Source organism: Lynx canadensis, chromosome B4 (assembly GCF_007474595.2).
Source record: "Lynx canadensis isolate LIC74 chromosome B4, mLynCan4.pri.v2, whole genome shotgun sequence".
Classification (NCBI taxonomy): domain Eukaryota; kingdom Metazoa; phylum Chordata; class Mammalia; order Carnivora; family Felidae; genus Lynx; species Lynx canadensis.
In genome coordinates this window covers 41,966,337-41,989,621 of record NC_044309.1, presented here as the reverse complement: position 1 = coordinate 41,989,621, position 23,285 = coordinate 41,966,337, and the positions used below count along the sequence as shown (strand labels likewise).

The 23,285-nt window shown below is 42.4% G+C and overlaps 1 protein-coding gene across 1 annotated transcript in view; it reads right to left on the bottom strand.

The window, feature by feature from the left end:
- CD163L1 (CD163 molecule like 1) overlaps positions 1 to 23,285 on the bottom strand; it is a 39,473-nt gene that overhangs the window by 3,672 nt on the left and 12,516 nt on the right. The window contains exons 2-9 of the mRNA XM_032593904.1: positions 20,343 to 20,663; positions 14,112 to 14,417; positions 13,701 to 14,018; positions 7,700 to 7,792; positions 7,310 to 7,624; positions 5,624 to 5,938; positions 499 to 540; positions 102 to 416 (exon numbers count right to left, since the gene is read on the bottom strand). Of these exons, the coding sequence (XP_032449795.1) occupies positions 102 to 416; positions 499 to 540; positions 5,624 to 5,938; positions 7,310 to 7,624; positions 7,700 to 7,792; positions 13,701 to 14,018; positions 14,112 to 14,417; positions 20,343 to 20,663 (2,025 nt within the window). The remainder of the gene's footprint in view (positions 1 to 101; positions 417 to 498; positions 541 to 5,623; positions 5,939 to 7,309; positions 7,625 to 7,699; positions 7,793 to 13,700; positions 14,019 to 14,111; positions 14,418 to 20,342; positions 20,664 to 23,285) is intronic.

Below are 23,285 nucleotides of genomic sequence, written 5' to 3'. Positions count from 1 at the left end.
GACTCACAGCACCTCGATGCTTTCAGAATGCAAACTTCCGAGGACAACCCTGGCCCACCCCGTTGGCCCACCCCTGCCCCAGCTCAACCAGAACCGCTCACCAGAGCACCTCACTCCAGCATCCTCCTCGTGCTTGCAGTCGCTCTGTCCCCAGGGATCGGCAGCACAATCCCACAGGGAGGACTCCCTGCCCCTGCACTTCACCTCATCCAGCCAGATGCTCCCATTTCCCGGGCCAAATGCCGCCCTCTGCAGGGCATCCAGGGCAGAGCCACAGCCCAGCTGCTGACACACCACCTCGGCCTCTGCCAGGCTCCAGGAGTCATCACACACTGTGCCCCAGGAGCCATCGTGCCAAACCTCCACTCGCCCTGAGCACTCGGTGTCTCCTCCCCTGAGCCGGAGCTTCTCTTGGTCTGAAAAGGCAGCAGCACCTTCGGTTACCGCCCCTGGTGGGAAGGCAGGAGCCAGCAGGGGAGGCAGGAGGGACTGATGTACCTGTGCAGGGGGCAGCTGCTGGACAGCTCCTGGGTCTCATTCCTGCAGAAGCAGACAATGGGGAAGCGCTAGGTCAGGGACAGCTGGGAGCGATCTTGCCCCCAAACAAGATGATCTGAAGTCCTGGGTTCAGTCCAAGTGGCAAGGGAAAATAACAGTCTTCGGAATTAATCTAATGGGCTGAGTTACTGAGACGTTGACCAAATCATAGCCTTTAACACCGCCTGAAATTGTTTTATCTGTCTACTTGTTTATCACTCTCCACATTCCACAACAAATAAAATACAGTCATGTGCATACACACATGCGCGCGCGCACACACACACACACAATCAGAAGTAGGTCATAAAGAATTTTAGGAGAGGTAAAAGCATTTAAATTGTGAAGGGGATGTCTCACCAAGGAAATGACATTTAATGTAAAAACTGAATGAGGAGGGGCACCTGGGTGGCTCAGGTCATGATCTCACAGTTCGTGGGCTTGAGCCCCGCATTGGGCTCTGCACTGACAGCCTGGAGCTTGCTTCGCATTCTGTGTCTCCCTCTCTCTCTGCCCCTCCCCTGCTCACCCTCTGTCTCCGTCTCTCAAAAATGAATAAACATTTTTAAAAAACTGAATGATGAGAAGTTGACAAGTAAGCAAAGCAGATAGAACAGCTAGTGCGAGGTCTTAGGATGAACAGTGCCATCTGCCTGGTAAAAGAATACCGAGGCATTAAAGGATGGCCAGCCTGCCTTCCCTTACTTCCCGCAGGCCTGGCTATTTCAGGGACACAAAGACAGTCAATATGTGTACCGACTGAGTGGAAGAGTGTTCCCAGAAAAAGACTGAGTGATGGGTAGGGAACAGATCATATATAGCTTTGTCAATCAGTATAGGAACTCTGAGTTTTACCTTAAGTTGAACATGAAGCCCCTGGAGGTTTATAAGCAAGAGACAGGATAAACGCTAATTTTTTAAACTTCTCTCTGACAGATGATAAGGCACTAAGATGATAGTGACAATGGAAGGTATAGAAGCACTGAGGATATGGGAAGCACTTCATATGGGAAGTAGAGGGTGAGGGAAGTAAAGAAATTAAGGCTGACTCCTACATATTGAGCTTAAGTAACTGAGTAATCGTAGCGATGTTAACTGAAATGGGGAATACCGTGGGGAGGAAAAATCAGGAGCAGGAATTGAGAAGGTGGACTCAAATATTCTGCTTTAGACTAAATTTGAGCAGCCCGCTGATACTCAAGTGGAGATGTCAGGTAGCAAAGGACTATATGAGTTTGTATTAAGAACAGAGATCAGCTGTGATGGTATATATTTGAAAATTGTTAGTGCAGCGATGCTGTTTGGGCCATGGGCCTTAGGGAGGGAGTATAGCTAAGAAGGATAGACAGTCTGATACTGAGCCCTGAGAGTCTCCAAGATCTAGAGGCTGAGCACAGGAGTTACAACTCTGTAAGCATAAGAACAGCAATGAGGCAGAATTGGAACAACGATCAATGAGGTAGAGTGACTGTCAGGAGGCGTTAAAAACGAGAAGGAAAGAGGGGCGCCTGGGTGACTCAGTCAGTGGAGCGTCCGACTTTGGCTCAGGTCATGATCTCGCGGTTTGTGAGTTCGAGCCCCGCGTCGGGCTCTGTGCTGACAGCTTGGAGCCTGAAGCCTGCTTCAGATTCTGTGTCTCCTCCTCTCTCTGCCCCTCCCCTGCTCATGCTCTGTCTCTCTCTGTCTCTCAGTAATAAATAAACGTTAAGAAAAAAAATTCTTTTTTTAAATGAGAAGGAAAGAGAAGTCAGCCTGTTGAATGCTGCCAAACGGTCATGAGTAAGGAAGACAGAAAAGTTTGCTACATTTCATTACCTTACCAATTCGGAGGAATGGTGGACCCTACCACTTAATTGGGATGAGTTTAGACCAGTGAAAGACAGAAAATTGTGAAAACAATGAGTGATTACTGACCGTCCTTTTACATTTTTTTTTTAATGTTTATTTACTTTTGAGACAATGCGAGAGACAGACTGCAAGCAGTGGAGACAGAGGGGCAGACAGAGGGAGCCATGGAATCCTAAGCAGGCTCCAGGCTCCGAGCTGTCAGCCCAGAGCCTGACGCAGGGCTCGAACTCACGGACCGTGAGATCCTGACCTGAGCCAAAGTCAGCCGCTCAACCAACTGAGCCACCCAGGCGCCCCACTGACTGTCCTTTTAGAAACTTGGCTGAGGAGGGGCGAGAAGAGGGATGGGCAGCAGCTAGGAAGGGAACTGGAGTCAAGGAAAACTCCGCAGGTATTTTTCAAGATGTGAGATACTCAAGCCCATATATACATTGATGAGAATAAACCAGGGGACAGGGAGGAAGTTGATGGTACCAGGAAGAGGGCATAACGGAAGTGAAGACTTTGACAAGTGCAATCAGGCCCCACAGCCTGAGCAGAAGACCTTGCCTAAGGTAAGGACGGAGGCCACTGAGCCAGGAAGCCAAGCAAGCAGAAAGTGCGCACAGAGACCACAAGTGAGTAGATTTGGTAAAAGGGAGATGAGGGGTTCACAGCTGACTGTTCTAATTTCTTAGCGAGGTAAGAGGCAAGATCATGACTTGAGAACAGATGGTGGGGATCCAGGTGTTGACAACGTGTGGAGAGCAGAAAACACGTAAAATATAATTTTAAAGATAGGGCAAGCCCACATATTGGAGGACTCCGGGGACACTGGGGAATGCCCACTAGAGACTGTCCGTGAGTTCCAAAGTAGACTGGCGCCACGACTGTGGGCCATTTTCCCACCTTTCCATTAGTCAAGTGCAGACAAGCAGTACTCTAACCAGATCTGGAGTTTGCCAGGTGAGGTTGACAAAGAGGAGGCGAGGGAGTTGAATAAGTTAAAGGCGAATGGTTACAATGCTGGATCATATTATCTCATTTGGCTAAGAAAAAAAAAATGTGCAGACATGGAGAAGACTAGAAAAGTAAGAAAAATGGTTAGGGGGAAAGACTGGGCATCTCCAGGAGGACGAGAAATGACTTGAAATGGAGCATTCTAGGTTAGGAGCCGTAAGTTTAAGAGGCACTGGCCAGAGACTGAAATACAGAAATCAAGATTTCCAGGTATACAGTTATTGGTGGTCAGTAGTGTTTAAATAGGCAGAGATTGGGGCGCCTGGGTGGCGCAGTCGGTTAAGCGTCCGACTTCAGCCAGGTCACGATCTCGCGGTCCGGGAGTTCGAGCCCCGCATCAGGCTCTGGGCTGATGGCTCAGAGCCTGGAGCCTGTTTCCGATTCTGTGTCTCCCTCTCTCTCTGCCCCTCCCCCGTTCATGCTCTGTCTCTCTCTGTCCCAAAAATAAATAAACGTTGAAAAAAAAAAATTTTAAATAGGCAGAGATAGGCTGGAAGGAAAGGTGCCTGGAAATGAGGAAGTCAACGAACTGTGAGGCCAGGGTGCTGTCTTGGTTGTGTTTAAGGGCATTGAAGGACCCCCCCACCGGTTCCAGGAGTAAGACAGAGATGAACAACTTGGTGAGCGTGGTGCTGCAGTCTTCGGTGGACAAGGGGAAGTGGCCAGAAGGTTAGGATGATGACAGCAACAAGCGCGAGCTGTGGACAGTGTTGTCTCGTGGCGTGAATTTCCAGCAGTTGGGTGTTGAGAAGACAGACAGGAGAGGAGTTGTTGAAAGTGACACCGGCGAGCCAGAAGCATACCTCCTCCAAGTCCCAGCCCAGAGAAAAGAGTGTTTTGAGAGAGAAACAAAGAGCCTCCAGGTGACAGGCAAATCAGTGTTCCCAGGAAAAAGTCGGGTTTTGATCAGAACATGAAAGTGAAGGGAACATTGAGGGCATAAGGGAGTTTGAAGATGTCGGGCTCCAAATTCCAGCAGGCTCTGCAGAACATTTCGGGAGAGTGGGGTGAAGGGGACAGATTAAGTACATGGTGGTCAATGAAAGGCCCAGAGGATACAGGATCAGCCATGAAGACTGGGATCCTACAGCCTCTGAGAAGAGCTAAATTCAAGCAGAAAGACATGGGGGCATGAGGTCACTGACCTCTCAGTTCCCCAGGATGCAGCAGCCAAGAAGATAAGCAAATTCCTCTCAAACAGGAATGTCTTCCTGGGCCCTGCCTCACAGAGGTCTCTGGTTCTGTACTGCTCTCCAAGGTCACCCTGTACCGCTCTCCCTCCCTCTTTTCTGCTCTGGTCCTGATGGGATTTTTCTCAGTGCCTCAAAGACACCATGTTTCCTCCCACCTCAGCACCTACACTGACCCAAGTGATCTCTCCACTTTCTTCCTTTGACATACTCTTACTCAGCCTTCAGGTTTCCACCTAAGTATGAGTTCTTCCCTTACCCAATTCCACACTTCCATGGCACTTTCTAGCTCTTCATGAAATTTCTGTCGAACAAGAGTTTTCAACGCTGGATTGTAAGCTCCGTGATGGCGAAGACTACATTTTCTTCTCTTCTCCATCCTCCTGCACGCAGCATAAATTTGTGCCTACAAGGCACTCAATTACTCTCTACCAACAGTCTGACTGAAAAACTAGTCTGACTGGTGTCAATGCATTCCAGAGTAAAATACCATCAGCTCAAGAAACAATCAGGAAATGTCTGGATGGCTCAGTAGTTTAAGCATCCAATTCTTGATTTCGGCTCAGGTCATGATCTCACAGTTGTGGGATAGAGCCCCAAGTTGGGGCTTAGCATGGAGCTTTTTTAAGATTCTCTTCCCTCTTCCTCTGCCCTTCTCCCACTCACACGGGCACACACACCCATTCTCTCTCTCTCTCTCTCTCTCTCTCTCTCTCTCTCTCTCTTAAAAAAAAAAGAAAAACAATCAGGATTGATTTTACTTTAACCTGTTGGGCTATTCCTAATTAACTGTTCCTAATTAATTAGCAATTGCTTAGAAAGTTTATCAGGGTATTACTTATTCTTTCTGGTACCTTTCATATAAACTCCTATTGGCACAGGTTTCCTTATTTTTTCCTTCAAAACAACATTGGAACATGTGAATCAAATCATCATCCAAACTTCATTTTGTAGTCTCATACTGAACCCATCCCTTAGATTCGAAGACATAAAATCTCACTAACAACATCCTGCAGGACTGGGACGGACACATAGAAACAGTAAGTTACCTGCACACGAGATATAAGCTTCCTCTTTTGCAGAGCATGATCTGTGTTTCCACGGGCCAGAAGGACATTGCCAGAGAGAGAAATCGGTTTTCCGACACTGGATTTGATCCACCCACCGAAGCCTAGAACCCTCCCTGGGAACTATGGAAGAGTCGAGGGTCCCACTGTCTCCACAGCCAAGCTGTCTACAGATGATGGACAAGGTCATGGGTGTCATTGGGCTGTGGCAGACACTGCCCCAGGTCCCGTTGTAGAAAACTTCCAGCCACCCGGCACACTCCTGGTCCTCGCTCACCATCCTGAGGTTCAGGAAGTCTACATCGAAAGGAGAGAGAGGGGGAAACAATCCACAGTAAACATTCCACTCAAATGCTCTTGATTTTTTTTTTTTCTCTCCATGCCAGAGATGGTGAACGTTCATCGTTGACTCTGCTGAGGAAGCACCCACGGGATGACAAGGCTGAAATCTGTCTGCCTTCTACCTGCTTTTGTCTGTTTGTGTCTGTGTTTCTATTTCCACCACAATGACGTAATGGACTATGAACAGAGAGGGCACTCTCCACGGGGGGCAAGCTGAATCCTGCTTTCTGACAAAACTTCTAACAGAGTCTGGGAAAGAGAGTGTGGAAAGTGGGATGCTGGCAGAATAACGCCCCCTCAAAGGTGTTGTGTAAATATGTTACCTTACATGGCAAAAGAGACTTCGCAGATGTGATCAGGTTAAGGACCTTGGGATGGTGACATTAACCATAATGGGATATGTGGAATATAACCATAGTGGAATAGTGTGGGTTAAGCAGGTGAGCCCAAATCCAATCACATCCCTAAAACCGGGAAGACTTTTCCAGCTTCAGTCAGAGGGAAACGTGACTATGGAAGAATGGGAAGAATGCTCAGAGGGAGCAACGTTGTCAGCCTGAAGAAAAAGAGAGGGAGCTAACTACCAGCCAGGGAATGCACACGGCCTTAAGAAACTAGCAAAGATGGAGAAAAGGGATCTCCCCTAGAGCCTCCAGAAAGAATGCTGCCCTGCTGACACGTTGGTTGGAGCCCAGCGAGACCCTTGGTAGACTTCTAACAAACAAAACTCTAAATTCATAAATTTGTGGGGCGCCTGGGTGGCTCACTCGGTTGAGCGTCCGACTTCGGCTCAGGTCATGATCTCACGGTCCGTGAGCTCGAGCCCCGCGTCGGGCCCTGTGCTGACAGCTGGGAGCCTGGAGCCTGCTTGGATTCTGTGTGTGTGTGTGTGTCTCTCTCTCTGCCCCTCCCCCGCTCGCGCTCTGTCTCTCTCACTCTCAAAAATGAATAAATGTTAAAAAAAATTGTTTTTTAATTTAATAAATCTGTGTGGTTTCTACCACTAACGGTGTGGTCATGCATTTCAACAGCAATGGGACCTCAAGACTTCGCCGCCACGGAAAACTGAAGAGCGGGCCCTGCTTTCGAATGGAAACTGTAGGAAATGGCTGTCAGGAGGTCTTGCTGAGAAGGAAGGACCTCAACCCCAGCTGCCACAGGAGGAAAAGAAAGCATCTAAGCTTCACATCTGCTAGAAAGCCCGGCACTGGGGCAGGAAACTTTCTTCTCCTCTGGCCCTTTCAGCAACACCCCCTCAGGGCTCAGCCTCCCCTCCTGCAAAGCCCCCACCTCCTCGCCCAACCTGCAGACGGGGTGCGGGCGGACCTGAGCAGATGACCCCGGCGTCTTCCTTGTGCCTGCAGTCGTGCTGCCCCCAGCCCCGGGCGGGGCACTTCCAAATGTGAGACTCCTTTCCTGTGCAGTTCACGTCGTCCAGCCAGATGGAGTCTGATCCCGCCCCGAAGTGAGCGGAGACTGTGGCATTGAGGGCCTCGCCGCAGCCCAGCTGTCTGCACACCACGTGGGCGTCGTTCAGGTCCCAGCTGTCATCACAGACGGTGCCCCAGGAGTCCTGGTAGCGGATCTCCACTCTGCCAGCGCAGGGACCGCCTCCGTCCACCAGGCGGAGCTGTCTGTGATCTGAGGGGAGAATCAGGCCACTGGGGCATCGAACAGGAAACGGGAAGGGCTTTCTGGTCCGGTGGGACCCCTTACCTGAGCAGTTGGGAGCACTCTCCCGTGAACCCGCAGAGGCCGCCGGCTCAGACACAGAGTCGTCGCACTGGGGCAGTACCTGGGTCTGGTTTCCTGCAGAAACAGCAAGGTCAGAGGGTTACTAGGGTTGGAGAACAGGAAGCTGACTTAAACTAAATATGGAACCTGGGGCCGGGGTCTGAGATGAAAGCTGTTACGTGAGAGTAATGTTATCATAATGGTAGAATTCACTTCCTGCTTCTGACAAGGCCAAGATTTGTCTTTCAAGCCAAGTGCGGCACTAAGCATGAATTGTAAAATGTGGGAATGTATCGGGGCACCTGGGTGGCTCAGTCGGTTAAATGTCCTACCCTTAGGTTTTGGCTGAGGTCATGATCTCACTGTTGATGGGTTCAAGCCCCTCATTGGGCTCTGCGCTGGCAGCACTGAGCCTCCTTGGGATTCTCTCTCCTCTCTCTCGGCCCCTCCCCCACTCACGCTGTCTCTCTCTCTCTCTCTCTCTCTCTCATAATAAATAAATAAACTTAAAAAAAAATAAGTGGCAATATATCAGTACTGCTTGAAAGCGTTGAAGATCTACCAAGGCAGTGAGAATTTGGGGAGCCAAGCTCTAAGAGAAAAGACGGCCAGAGGTGAGCCACTTCCCCTCGAGGCCTTTGTCAATTCCAAGACTCTAGCGAAGATGCGGAAAGGTTCAGCACAGGTTTTGCCAGACTCACAGGGCTCTGGGGAATAAAAGAATAATTGAGGGTCACCCAAGGAGGAGGCACCCTATTAACCAGAGCCCTTGAACCATAGAAAGAAAACTGAACTAGAAGTAGACTATTCCTCACAAGGACAGATGCACAGCATCTAATTATGCAATTCCTTTAGATAAGGTGATCTGGCCATAAACAGGTGCCAGGAGGAAGCAAAGTAAAATCCTTTCTGAAGGATTTCTATAATGTTTCATCTATGATGTCTGCCAATCAAAAATGCCCAGGCAGGGGCGCCTGGGTGGCGCAGTCGGTTAAGCGTCCGACTTCAGCCAGGTCATGATCTTGCGGTCCGTGAGTTCGAGCCCCGCGTCAGGCTCTGGGCTGATGGCTCAGAGCCTGGAGCCTGTTTCCGATTCTGTGTCTCCCTCTCTCTCTGCCCCTCCCCTGTTCATGCTCTGTCTCTCTCTGTCCCAAAAATAAATAAACGTTGAAAAAAAAAATTAAAAAAAAAAAAATGCCCAGGCAGAGGGGCACCTGGCTGGTTCAGCCAGTAGAGCATGAGACTCTTGATCTTGGGGTCATGAGTTGGAGCCCCACGCTGGGGTAGAGATTACATTAAAAAATTAAAATCTAAAAATAATAATAACCGGGAATAAAAGAGAAGAGATTTGACAAAAATCCAGGAGGATAAAAGAGGCATTGGAAAGAAATATACAGGGTATCCAATTGTTGGAGTTACCTGACAAGGAGTTTAAATTACCACGAATGAAATGTTTGTGGGGGCGCCCGGGTGGCTCAGTTGGTTACGCGTCTGACTCTTGATTTCAGCTCAGGTCATGATCTTACTTCATGAGATCAAGACCCACATCGGGGTCTGCACTGACAGCATGGATCCTGCTTGGGATTCTCTCTCTTCCTCTCTCTGTCCCTGCCATCCCCCATCAAAAATAAATAAACTTTTTAAAAATTTTATTTAAAAAAAATGCATCTAAAAGATGTATAGGATATACTAAGATATATATTGCCAAATTATCTTCCAGGAATTTTGTAGTCTTTTGCTCTTCTACTAAACTGTATTTTTCTACTACCCCATACCTACCACTAACATCAAATATCTTAATATTTTTAAATCACTGTCAACATGGTAAAATAATCTCTACTTTGAAAAAAGACGAATCCAATTTGCACTCATGCAGGATGGAATCTAACATCAATTTACCATGCTTGTACAAGATTTCATTCTCCTGACTATGGCCACAACTCAAATTGGAAGGAGATTCTACATAATAACTGGCTTGTATTCTTTAAAAAATGTCAATGTCATGGGGTGCCTGGGTGACTCAGTCGGTTGAGCGTCTGACCCTTGATTTCGACTCGGGTCACGATCTCACAGTACATGGGATCGAGCCTCGTTTTGTGCTCCATGCTGAGCATGGAACCTGCTTAAAAGACTCTCGCTTTCCTTCTGCCCCTCCACCCTGCTCATGCTCTGTCTCTCTAAAAAATAAGTCAATGTCATGAAATACAAAGTGAGATTCAGGAAGTGTCCTTTATTAGAGAAGACTAAGGGGTATGACAACTGAATGTAGCATATTACCTCACCTCTTTTTTTGCTGCGAAGTATGTATTTGGGACAGTTGTGAAATTCTGAATAAGGCTTGTGAACTAGATAATAGAATTATAACAATGCTAATTGATCAAGAGATGAATGGATAAAGAAGATGCATCATATATATAATGTAATATTATTCAACCATGAGAAAGAAGGAAATTCTGTCATTTGGGACACCAGGGATGGATAGTGATGGCATTATGCTAAATGGAATAAGTCGGAAAGAGAAAGATGGGTAGTGCATGATATCATTTTTATGTGGAATCTAAAAACAATCAAAATCATAGAAATATGGAATAGAAAAGCTGTTGCCAGGGGGCGTGGGGTGAAGGAAATAGGAAGAGTTTTATAAAAACGTACAGACTTCCAGTTATAAGATGAATAAGTTCTGAGAGTCTAATGCATAACACGGTGACGACAGCTGATAACACCATATTGTATAATTGAAATTTGCTATAAGAGTTGAACTTAAATGTTCTCACACACACACACAAAGATAAATGTGTGAGGCTGAATCTGTATTAATTAACTAGAATGGGGGAATCGTCTCACAATGTACATGCATATCCAGTCACCGTATTGTACCTTTCAAATGTCTTACAATTTTGTCAGTGACACCTCAGGAAAGCTGAAATTTAAAAATATTTTTGCTTAAAAAAAAAACATGATTACAGTTTGATTGAGGTGGGATTTAATCTACAGATGAATTTTGAGGTAACCAACTTCGACAATATTTAGTATTTTCAACTCATTTATATGGTGTGTCTGTCCATTGTTTACATCTTCTTTAATTTCTCTTGAAGATCTTTTATGTCTTTGATTAGCTTTTCTCCCCAGTATTTTATGTTTTGATCTTTTTGTGAGTAGTACAGCTTTTTATCTATTTTCTATTTATTGATACTATTTATTAAGAAAATTATTTTTTGCATATATTTTGTGCATGGGCTTGTACTTAGCAATGTTATAGTTAGACTATAACTTCTAATAATCTAACTGTAGATTCTCTTGGGTTTTCTTGCAATCATGCAGTCTATAAATAATTGTTTTGTTTCTTCCTTTCTAATTCTTATACTTAAAAATTTTTTGTGCTCTAGTAAACTGTTGGATAACAATGGTGATAGATATTAATATCATCTCTCTCATCTGAGGGAAAAATATTTCAATATTTCACCATTAAGTGTGACATTTTCACCAGATTTTTTTAATGAGGCCTTTGTAGACTGAAGAAAGTTCCTTCTATTTTCAATATGCTAAGAGATGTTCTCATGCATCGTTCTCAAATCTTTCCAAATGCCTTTTCAACATCTGATGAAATGATTACATGGTTCTTTTTTTGTTTAGTTTTGTTAATCGGTATATTTTACACTAACTTTGCATTTCTGGGAAAACTCTGTTTGGTTGTGGTGCATTCATTTTTGTACATCTCTGGATTCAACTTGCTAACATTTTCTTCATGAATTCTGCATCCCTATAGAGAAATGGTCTGTAATTCACCTTTCTTCCAATGTCCCAGATTTTTACATTTATGGTTCTTGCAACTTTTCTGTAAGTTTGTGTTCATTTAAAACTAAAAAGTTTAATACATCAGAAAAAAAGAATTAACACTCAATCTTCCAAATAATTAAAAAGAGAGAGAGGATAACTCCTACCTCATTTATGAGAATTGGAAAAATGTATACATGGGAGGTGGTGAGTTTAGCAACTTCACATGTCACCATGTTGGACTCGATCATCAAGCTATTTTTTGGTGGAAAATGACAAGCTAATTTTAAAAGTTTATATGGAGGGGACTCCTGGATGGCTCAGTTGGTTGAGTGTCCAACTGTTGATTTTGGCTCAGGTCATGATCTCACGGTTTATGAGATCAAGCCACCCATTGGGCTCCATAATGAGCGTGGAGCCTGCTTGGGATTCTCTCTCCCACCCCCTGCTCACTCTCTCTGTCTCTCTCCCTCTCTCTGTCCCTGCCCTACTTATGCATGCCCTCTCTCTCTCTCTCAAAAATAAACATTTTTTAAAATAAAATATATATGGAAAAGACCACAAATGATCCACACACTTGAGAAGAAAAACAATGAAGTTAAAGGAGTAACTTTACCACGTATCAAGACATACTACAAAGTTACAATAATTATGGAATGGGGGCATTAATGCCAGAATAAACAAGGATACAATAGAAGAGAATGGAATCCAGAAAAAGACTCAGACATGCGTAGACTCATTATGACAAAGGAGGCACTGCAGTGGGGAAAAGTCTCTTTTCAGGGAAGGAGTCTGAGTCTGTTGAGTATCCTGATAAAAATATGAAATTTGACCCCTATCACACATGAAAATCAATTCTAGGACCATACAATTATATGTGAAATAAAGGTAACTAAACTTCTATAAATACCATAGAGGAATATCTTCAGGATCTTTAAAGTTCTCTTTAAAAGGACATAAGAAGGGGCACCTGGGTAGCTCAGGTGGTTAAGCATCCGACTTCAGCTCAGGTCATGATCTCATGGTTCATGAATTCGAGCCCCACATCAGGCTCTGTGCTGAGAGCTTCAGAGCCTGGCGCCTGCTTCAGATCCTGTGTCTCCCTCTCTCTCTGCGTCTCTACCGCTCACACTCTCTCTCTCTCAAAATAAATGAACATTTAAAAAAATTAATAAAAGGATATAAGAAGCATCGTGTGCCAAAAAAAAAAAGTTGACACACTAAACCTTGTTAAAGTTAAGAACTTGGCTTATCAATAAACACCATTAAAAGAGCAAAAATAAAAAAACAAGAGTTAAACACCCAAAATAAATACATACATATTTGCACCACAAGTCACTGTCACAATTATCTGTAACATCACTATTTGCAATAATTAAGAACTGGAAATACATCAAAACTCCACCATCAGTTGATGGATCAATACCCGGTCACATGGTCAATCAATGGAACGCTTTACAATAAAAAATGAAGGAAGCACTGCTATAAATAACTCATGCATGAATCACAAACATAGTATGGAATCAAAGAAGTTAGACACAAAACGAAACATACTATATGATTTTATATGAGGCTCAAAATAGAAAAAACTATCCTATAGCATAGAAGTTAGGGGACTGGTTTTCTTCAGGCAGGAGGGCAGGGATAGTGATTGGTAGGGTATGAATGTGGTTTTTGGGGTGCTAATGATCTCTTTGTTGATCTGGGTTGGGGTTACACAGCGTTCATGTTATTATGACTCATCGAGCTACACACTTACTACTTAATATACTTTCTCTATAAATACTCAGATGTATTTAAATAATAGTGTTAATTTAATTTTTTTTTTATGTTTATTTTTTGAGAGAGAGAGAGACAGCACACTAGCAGGGAAAGCAGAGAGAGAGGGGAAGAGAAAATCTGAAGCAGGCTCCACACTTTTAGCACAGAGACCAATGAGGCTCGAACCAGCGAACTTCGAGACCATGACCTGAGCGAAAGTCAAACACTGAATTGACTGAGCCACCCAGGCGTCCCAACAGTGTGTTAATTTTAACAGATATCCCTCCTAAATTCCTTGCCTTGACCTAAAGGCAAATAGCAATGAAAAGAACCATATTTTATCATGGATTTTCTCACTTTTAAAACAATTTTTCCACACTCTTTGCTCATAGGGACATTTCACTCAAAAAGCATCCTGAGTAGCAGTTAGCCCTTCCCTCTCTCTTACCTGAGCAGATCACAGAGGCTGTGTTTCCATGAGCACAATCAGGAATGCCCAGGGCAGTCATAGGACAATTCCACAAGAAAGACTCAGCCCCCGAGCAGTGAAATCGAGCTTTCCAAATCTGATCACCTCCTTCCACAAAGTATGCTCCTTTTGGAGCAGAGATAGCAACTCCACAGCCAAGCTGTTGACAAACAACATTGGCATTTGCCATATTCCAGTGTGAGGCACAGAGGGCTTTCCAATGTCCAGAAATATTCATCTCCACTTGTCCCTCACACTGAGAGGTGCCATTTTTCATGAGCCGGACTTCCGTGTATGCTAGTAAAAGAAGACAGGGTTTCGGTGCGATCTCATGTTTTTCTTACCCCAGCAGAGTATGCAGCGAGGTTGAAGTCCTGCTCTGCATCTCACCTGAACAGGAAACTTGAACAGCCCTAGGGTGGCAAGCACCTCCTGGACAGCACACTCTAGGGCAGAAGTGGAGCTCAGGTTCATCCCCCTTACACCGGAATTCTTCAGGCCACACTTGTCTATCTGACTCCCTGAAGGACACATCTCCCAGGAAAGACACAGCTTTGCCACACCCCAGCTCTGCACAGATGATCTGGGCAGTGAGGAATGTAAAGTTCCCATCAGATACTAGAGTCCAGTCTTTTCCAGAATGCACTTCTACCTGCCCTGAGCAGGGTCCATCCCCACCAGCTAGACGCACAAATCCTAGGAGAAAAAACAACAACAACAAACACAGGTAAATATTCATGATTCTGGCTTGGCAATTAGAAGTGACATGTCATGGACAATGGTGTATGACAGTGACATGTCAAAGTAAAAGTTTTTCTTTTCCCGGGCATTGGCACAGAGGAAAGGATTTAACAGTTGGTGGCAGAATAGGACCTCCATGAGTGAGTTTCTGAAGACAGACTATTTGGAGTAGGTGAATACATTTTGGGGTTGGTTAGAGAAGTGAATTCCTCATCTACAAGTCTTGGCCCAAGGAAACTGCATAATACATAGGCATTCAGACTTAAGTACAAAGGTATGAAGAACAGAACCAACCCAGCGGGACATGGGCTATGAGACAGTAGAGATGTATCAGCCAGACAAGGTTAGAAAGTCATCCTGAGACTTGCGGGGCTCAAATTCTGGTCAGCTTTCTCTCCTAGGAGTCAATCCTCAAGTGGCTGAGGATAGGGAAAATCATGAGGGCTGTATCCATGAATGCATGACAACCTGTTGACAGACTGATGGCTCAAGATTAGAAATATAGACATTATAACCGGTCCACAGTTATAATTTCAAATTTTATCTTTCTGATAATTTTGGATGCAAAATATTCCATGAACTTCTTAGGTGACCTACATGGGAAAGAAGATGAGTATGGATGTTAAGAGAGCTCAGAGAGTCAGGAGAGGAAGGGTGTGGTTCTAGCCAACTCTCTTGAAACCCTAGGATATAAGAATAGCCACCTTGTGGGGCGCCTGGGTGGCTCAGTCGGTTAAACATCCGACTTCAACAATAGCCAAATTATGGAAAGAACCTAAATGTCCATCAACCGGTGAATGGATAAAGAAATTGGGGTTTATATACACAATGGAGTACTACATGGCAATGAGAAAGAATGAAATATGGCCCTTTGTAGCAACATGGATGGAACTGGAGAGTGTTATGCTAAGTGAAATAAGCCATACAGAGAAAGACAGACACCATATGGTTTCACTCTTATGTGGATCCTGAGAAACTTAACAGAAACCCATGGGGGAGGGGAAGGAAAAAAAAAAAAGAGGTTAGAGTGGAAGAGAGCCAAAACATAAAAGACTCTTAAAAACTGAGAACAAACAGGGTTGATGGGGGGTGGGAGGGAGGGGAGGGTGGGTGATGGGTATTGAGGAGGGCACCTTTTGGGATGAGCACTGGGTGTTGTACGGAAACCAGTTTGACAATAAACTTCATATATTGAAAAAAAAAAAAAGCGTCCGACTTCAGCTCAGGTCATGATCTCACGGTCCATGAGTTCGAGCCCCATGTCGGGATCCGTGCTGACAGCTCAGAGCCTGGAGCCTCCTTCAGATTCTGTGTCTCCCTTTCTCTCTGACCCTCCCCCATTCATGCTCTGTCTCTCTCTGTCTCAAAAATAAATAAACATTAAAAAAAAATTTTTTTTTAAAGAATAGCCACCTTGCAATCCATGAACCCAAGATGTCTTTTCCATTTATCTGTATATCCTTTCATTTCCTTCATCAACGTTTTAAAAATGTTTTAATTTTTTTTAATGTTTATTTATTATTGAGAGAGAGAGACCATAAACATGGGAGGGGCAGACGCAGAATCCAAAGCAAGCTCCAGGCTCTGAGCTGTCAGCACAGAGTCCAACGCGGGGCTCGAACTCACAAACTGCGAGATCATGACCTGAGCCAAAGTTGGACGCTTAACCAACTGAACCACCCAGGTGCCCCAAAAAATGTTTTAATTTTTAAAAGAGTAAGCATTAAGACCAGATACAGAAATTAGAGAGATGATTGAATTAGCTGACAAAATATTTAAATGACTTATATAAATATACTCAATGAAACATAAAACAGATTTTTACAAACTAGAAAAAAATAACCAAATGGAACTTCTAAAACTGAAAAATCCAATATCTGGAATGAAAAATTATATAGATAACTTAATAAGAGATTAGATGCTGCAGAATAAAAGAACTGTAAAGTTAAATGCAGGGCAATAGAAGCTTTCTCTTTGAAGCACAGAGAGAGAAAAGATGGAAAAGTGGTGGGGCATCTGGGTGGTTCAATCAGTTAAGTGGCCAACTCTTGATCTCAGGATTGTGAGTTCAAGCCCTACACTGGGTACGAATCCTATAAGAAAGAAAGAAAGAAAGAAAGAAAGAAAGAAAGAAAGAAAGAAAGAAATGGAAATGCAATCACATATGGGTTAATATTAACCCATATTTTAAAATATGTATTTGGAGATTCAGAATAAGGAATGAGTAGAAAAAAATATTTGAAGAAACAATGGATGTAATTTTTCCAAATTTAATGAAAACTACAAACTCACTGATCCAGGAAGCTAAACAAATTCCAAACAAGATAAACATAAAGAAAACTACCTCAGGGCACTTGATAATGTAATTTTTGAAATCCAATCATTACAAAAAAGTCTTTTTTTTTTTTTAATTTTTTTTTTCAACGTTTATTTATTTTTTGGGACAGAGAGAGACAGAGCATGAACGGGGGAGGGGCAGAGAGAGAGGGAGACACAGAATCGGAAACATGCTCCAGGCTCTGAGCCATCAGCCCAGAGCCCGACGCGGGGCTCGAACTCACGGACCGCGAGATCGTGACCTGGCTGAAGTCGGACGCTTAACCGACTGCGCCACCCAGGCACCCCCAAAAAAGTCTTTTAAAAAAGTCTTTTAAAAAAGTCTTAAAAGCATCCAAAGGAAATTGGTACATTATACAGGGGGGCATAAAAACAAAACTTCTTGTTAGAAGCAATGCAAGCCATATAACAATGTAGAAACATTTTTAAAGTACTGGGAGGACACCATCAACCTAGAATTCAATTGCCTGTCAAAATGCAGTTCAAAATTGAATGAAAATAAAAACGTTTTCAGATAAATAAAAAATGATAGAATTTGAGGCCACCAGAATTGCACTACACAAAAATGTTACAGAAAGTTCTTCAAGCTAAAGGAAAATAATAACAGATGAAAATGTGAATCTACCCAAAGCCATAAACACTACTGTAAATGATAAATCTGTGGGTAAATATAAAAAAATTTTGTCTCATTTTTAAAATAATAAAATGGCTAAGGCAAAAATCACAGCAATGTGTTATAAGATTTATAATATATTTATAAGTAAAATGTATGACAACAATTGCACAAATGACAAGAACAGGGAAATGGAAGTATACTGTGTTCAGGTCTTACATTATCTATTAAGTGAGATAATATCCTTTGAAGGTAAAACATAATTAAAGTAATAATATCAGCATTATGGTAAACTCTAAGAAAAGCAATATATCTAATAAACCAATAGGGTAAATAAAAGAGAATACTAAAAAATACACAAAGACACAGGAACAAAGAATACATAAGACAAATAGCAAGCTAGTAGACTTAAACTCCAGCATATCAATAATTATATTAAGTTGAAATAATTTAAATACTCCAAATAAAAGCAAGATAATCATGCTGAATAAAGTAAGGCACAACTTCAATTATATCTCAATAAAACTAGGGGGAAAAAAGTAAGACACACCATATGCTATCCACAAAACATATGTACATTAAATATAAACATAGAAACATATGAAAGGTATCAGAAAAGATAAACCATGCAAGCACTAATCAAAGAAAGCTATTGTATCTATGTTAATATCAAAAAAGTAAGACTACAAGATAAGAAATATATTCAGAAATAAGAAACATTTCATGATGATAAAATACAAAAGAAATCATGCAATATCAAAATTAGTGGGATATAGCTAAAGCAGTGCTCAGAAGGAAATCTAGAGCCTTGACACTTCCTTGATGGCATACATTAGAATAGAAAAGAAAAACTAAAAATAAATTATCTAAAATTCCAGCTCAAGAATCTATAAAAATAACAGCAAATCATAACAAAAAAATGTAAACGAAGAACCAAAACTTAATGAAATAGAAAACAAATACACAATAAATAAAATCAACAAAGTTCATTGGTGAATCCCTTAAAAATAAAACTGATAATCTTCTAGTAGACCTGATCAAGAAAAAAAAAAATACACAGATTAACAATATCAGGGATGGAAAGGGGGTTATCATTATGGATCTTACAATAAGCAAACGATAATGAGATATGAACAAACTTTGTCCTAATTTGAAAATTTTACTTATAATAGGATGAATCCTTGAAGACTAATTACTTGAAAAACACAATTTATCCAAAACGGATACCAAAAGAAATGGAAAATATAACTAGTCCTATATTTGTTAAAGAAATAGAATGCATATTATAAAAACTTCCCACAAAGAAAATTGCAAGTTTCAAATACCAGCACTTCTACAGAACTCAAAAACTACTCCTACATCAACATAGAGGAAGAGAGGGAAGGAAGAAATGAGAACAAGAAGGTTAAAAACAGAAGCTGTAGTGAATATATGAATTAGCATGGATTTTCAGTCCCCAACCTCCCCTCCTTCAATTAATTGTATCTTCATCCCCTTACCATTCTGTACCTCAGTGCTGTGGCCCTTCCCAATCTGTGAAGCCCCTCCCCAATCTTTCTCCCCGAACCCTCTGAAATTCCCTCTTTATTTCAAACAAACTCCTCTATATTCTTCAGAGATCATTCTTTCTACCTCTGAATTTCTCTTAAACACAATATTTTATTTCTAACAATCTACTAGAGGCTGAAATGTCTTTTTCATACCCCTTTCCTAAAATTGAGAGAAAGGAAATTCAAGAATTCAATTTAAATTTGAAAATTTATAAAGGGCATGGTTGCCTGTTCTTATCTAGACTGCATCATTACCACTTTGACTTCCCTTTACACACTAAAACATGTTCTGGAAAATATAGAAACAGACCAGAGGGAATAAACTTCTGACAAAGAGATTAGAAGAAAATCGAAACAGTTCATAAAAATATGAAAAGTTAAAATTAAAGCGATGGTAATGGTGGTCAGGGAGTAAAAAACAAAATCAATGTTTAGATGCCATATCACCCTCAAACTCTTTTTGTCTTTAAGCGTATCTTAACTGGAATTAATATCAAAAGCATCAATTTTCTTAAGGTAGTAATAGAAGTTCTGACATCACCGACTCCATTTTTCCTCAGATACTGATTTATCAAACAAAATAAGTCAGGTCCTCCTGTAGTGTTTACAAAAGTTGATCTGCAGTTGATACCATGATTAGGACCTCATGACAATAAGGAATGTTACCTGAAATGCCAGAAAACAAGCTTTCTTCAAAAACCCTAACTGAAGGTAGTAAACTCAAATGCCCCCTTGAAAATAATTATTTTTTTAATAATAATAAAGAGGGTGGGAGGAAACTTTTGAGATGATAGATAGCTCTTATGGCACAGACTGTGATAATGCTTTCACAGATGTATACTCACCTCCAAACTCATCAAATTGTATGCATTAAGTATATACAGTTTTTTGCATGTCAATCATACTTCAATAAAGTAGTTCTCAAAAAAGAAAATAACTGTGTTTTTTAGGGACCTGAATTAGTATCATCAAAGATCTGCCAAAGTTACAATTTGAAAAGATCCACTTTTCCACCTCTCCCATGTCCCCTCTTTTGTCTGTACCTGACTGACCATCTCATGAAAGAAAACAAAAGAGCTACCATGATGAAACTTATTTCATCAATTGCTGGGTTGTACCTGTATGAAACATTTGACTCCACCTTCCTACTTCTTATGACAGATCATTGAGCTCTGAATGGCCCTGTGACCCATAGGTCTGGAGCCTTCACTGTCCAGGGCCAAGCAAGTCCTTATGCTTCCTTGAACACCTAATACTCTAGGAGTCACTGTGTGACTGGAGTCTTCGCCCAAATATGTGATCCTGCATTGTTAGTTATTCTGGGAATTAAACCAAGGCTACTCCTACTGGAAACCCCTCACGAGACCACACAGGCCTTACCTGAGCAGACTACTCCAACACCATTACTGTGGAAATCGATTTTCTTTCTGTAGTTTTGAATATGAAAAGAATTACACTCATTGAGAGTTGATTCTGTACCTTTACAAACAATATATGTAAACCAAATAGGCCCAACCCCTGATCCAAAATGAGCCGCTCTGGGAGCATCAAGAGCATGTCCACATTTCAGCTGTCTGCACACCACATTTGCATCCTTCAAGCTCCACCAGTAATCATCCACTGTGCCCCATTTTCCTTGGTATTTCACTTCCACTCTCCCCTCACAGTGGTGTCTCCCATTCTTCAGACTCAGCTCCACAGCTGCAAGAGAGACACATACACAGAACACAGGACACAGGAGATTTTAGGAGACCATGCAGTGGTATTCTGGTAAGTATGAAAAAATGAGCTCTCTGGGTAGGGTGGAGGGGTGAGGGGGACCTTTCATGTATAACATTTGTCGATTTCTGTATTATAAACACTGTGATCAATTTGAAGCTACCAATGTGGCATCACTGAACATGGAGTTGGAAGAGATACACAATTATTTCTCACAAGCCAGTAAGACTCAGCTCCATGCATACCAATGAGGACAGACCTTCAGATGACTCTAGGTGCTACTGCCCTCCCAGTAGATTTGCATAAGGCTGGTAGGGGCCCAAATTCCTCCATCTCAGTTACAGTTGACAGTCCCCGAGGTCAGTGGAAGAATCTTCCCTTTCCTTCTCTGTCTCATGCAGAAGACTCTCATCTAGCTTTAGAAGAGAGGACCATGGTAAGCAGCCTCTAAACTGTCCTGATTATTCCTGCTTCCTGATATTCACACTCTTATGTAATCCCCCTCACACTTGAATGCGGCCTGAACCCAGTAACATTCATCTAACAATGGAATTTGGTAAAAGTGATGAGATGTTCCAAGAGGACGCTGGTTTCTCTCATTGACCCATCTTGCTCTCTCATTTGTTTGCTCTGATGAAGCCAACTGCCACATTTTGAGCTGCATGTGGAGAGATCCACATGACAAGAAACTGAGGGAGGTGTCTAGTCAAGAGTCAGCAAGGGACTGAGGCTCTAAGTTAGACACTCCACCAGTGGCTGAATGCTGCCAATAACCAAGTAAATAAGTTTGGGTGGCATTCAGTCTCATTTGAACTTTAAGGTAATTGCAACCTTGTGAGAGATCATGAGGAACCAGATCAGAGATCAGAGATCAGAGGAACCAGAAAAGCCATGCCCAGATTCCTGGCCCATAGAAACTATGAGATCCTAGATAGTTGTTGTTTTAAGCTTCCAAGTTTGGCAGTAATTTGTTGTACAGCAATATATTACTAATTTAGGGCTTCCCTACAGGGTCAGAAAATAGGAGGGTGGACAAGATGGAGATTTATATGAGTGGCTTAATCATTTCATCCAAATAAGACTTCTTCCTAAGTGACCAAATCTGTGATCTTGGTCCTACTTGGAACTGGGACCCAAACCACCTCTTTCTTGTCATATCAGCTTGTCATCTAGTAGACTAAGTTACTGTTCTCCTGTCAGGAACAGAGAAGTGGGTTTTCTGAGGCCCTAGAATCATCTCCATTAGCTTTGAATTGGGGTTAGCAAAATGAGAATTTTTCTCATAATATAATCAAGGCTTTGTCCCTGGGGTACCCATTTGCACTGCTCGGGTCTATACCTGGCTCCATATGCTTCCACTCTGGAAGTTAGAAGTGGTGTATCAAAAAGGGAAACATCTGGGGCGCCTGGGTGGCGCAGTCGGTTAAGCGTCCGACTTCAGCCAGGTCACGATCTCGCGGTCCGTGAGTTCGAGCCCCGCGTCAGGCTCTGGGCTGATGGCTCGGAGCCTGGAGCCTGTTTCCGATTCTGTGTCTCCCTCTCTCTCTGCCCCTCCCCCGTTCATGCTCTGTCTCTCTCTGTCCCAAAAATAAATAAACGTTGAAAAAAAAATTAAAAAAAAAAAAAAAAAAAAAGGGAAACATCTGGGAAGATGCTGAACTTGGAAAAGACTCCTAGTGTGCTAGTAGTCTTCTCAGGCAGGCTGCCATAACAAAACACCATAGACTAGGTGCCTTAAACAGAAATTTATTTTGTCATAGTTCTATAGTTTGGAAAGTCCAAGATCAAGGTGTTAGCAAGGTAGTTTTCATTCTGAGACCTCTTCTCTTGGTTTGTAAGCCACTGCATCTCACTGTGTGTTCACATGACTTTTTCTCAGTATGTGTACACAGGGAAAGATGGAGCTAGATAATTCTCTCTCTTCTCTTGTTATGAGGGTGGATTAGGGCCCCACTCTTATGACTTAATTTAACCTTAATTACCTCCTACAGACCATATCTCCAAAGACAGTCACATTGGGAACTAGGGTTGCAACATCTGAATTTTGGAGGGGCACAATTCAATCCACAGCACCTGTTGAGGTCCATTCTAGGAAGGAAATGGAAGTAAATGGGAAGAAGGTAAAAGAGTAGAAGAAGGGAGACATCCTATGAAGCTTACTCAGTTTTTTAAAAAGTCTGACATGAGGTAATACATTGAAATAAGATTCTAAAAGTATACAAGAAACTATTATTAATAGTAACATCATAAAAATAATGATGATGATGATGATGATGATGATAACACTGATTGAGAGACAGGTCCTGTGCTAAATGCTGTAAATGTAGAAAATAATAAGATAATGTTTTTGCCTTCAGGTAGCTTATATCTAGTTGGTGACACAAGCCAGTGGATGATTTCATGACTGTAAAAAATTCCAGAAGACTTTCTCAGTAATAGTAAGCTTGGTTATTTGAGGCTATCTCTTCTGCTGAAAAAAAAAAAAAAAGTGGAGTAAAGCATACTAAAAGTGATCTTAAAAGATTAAAGACCTGATAAGATAGGAAGGAAAAATCAGGCCAAATCTGAAGGGAAAATGGGAATTAATTGTAACACAGGAGTGTG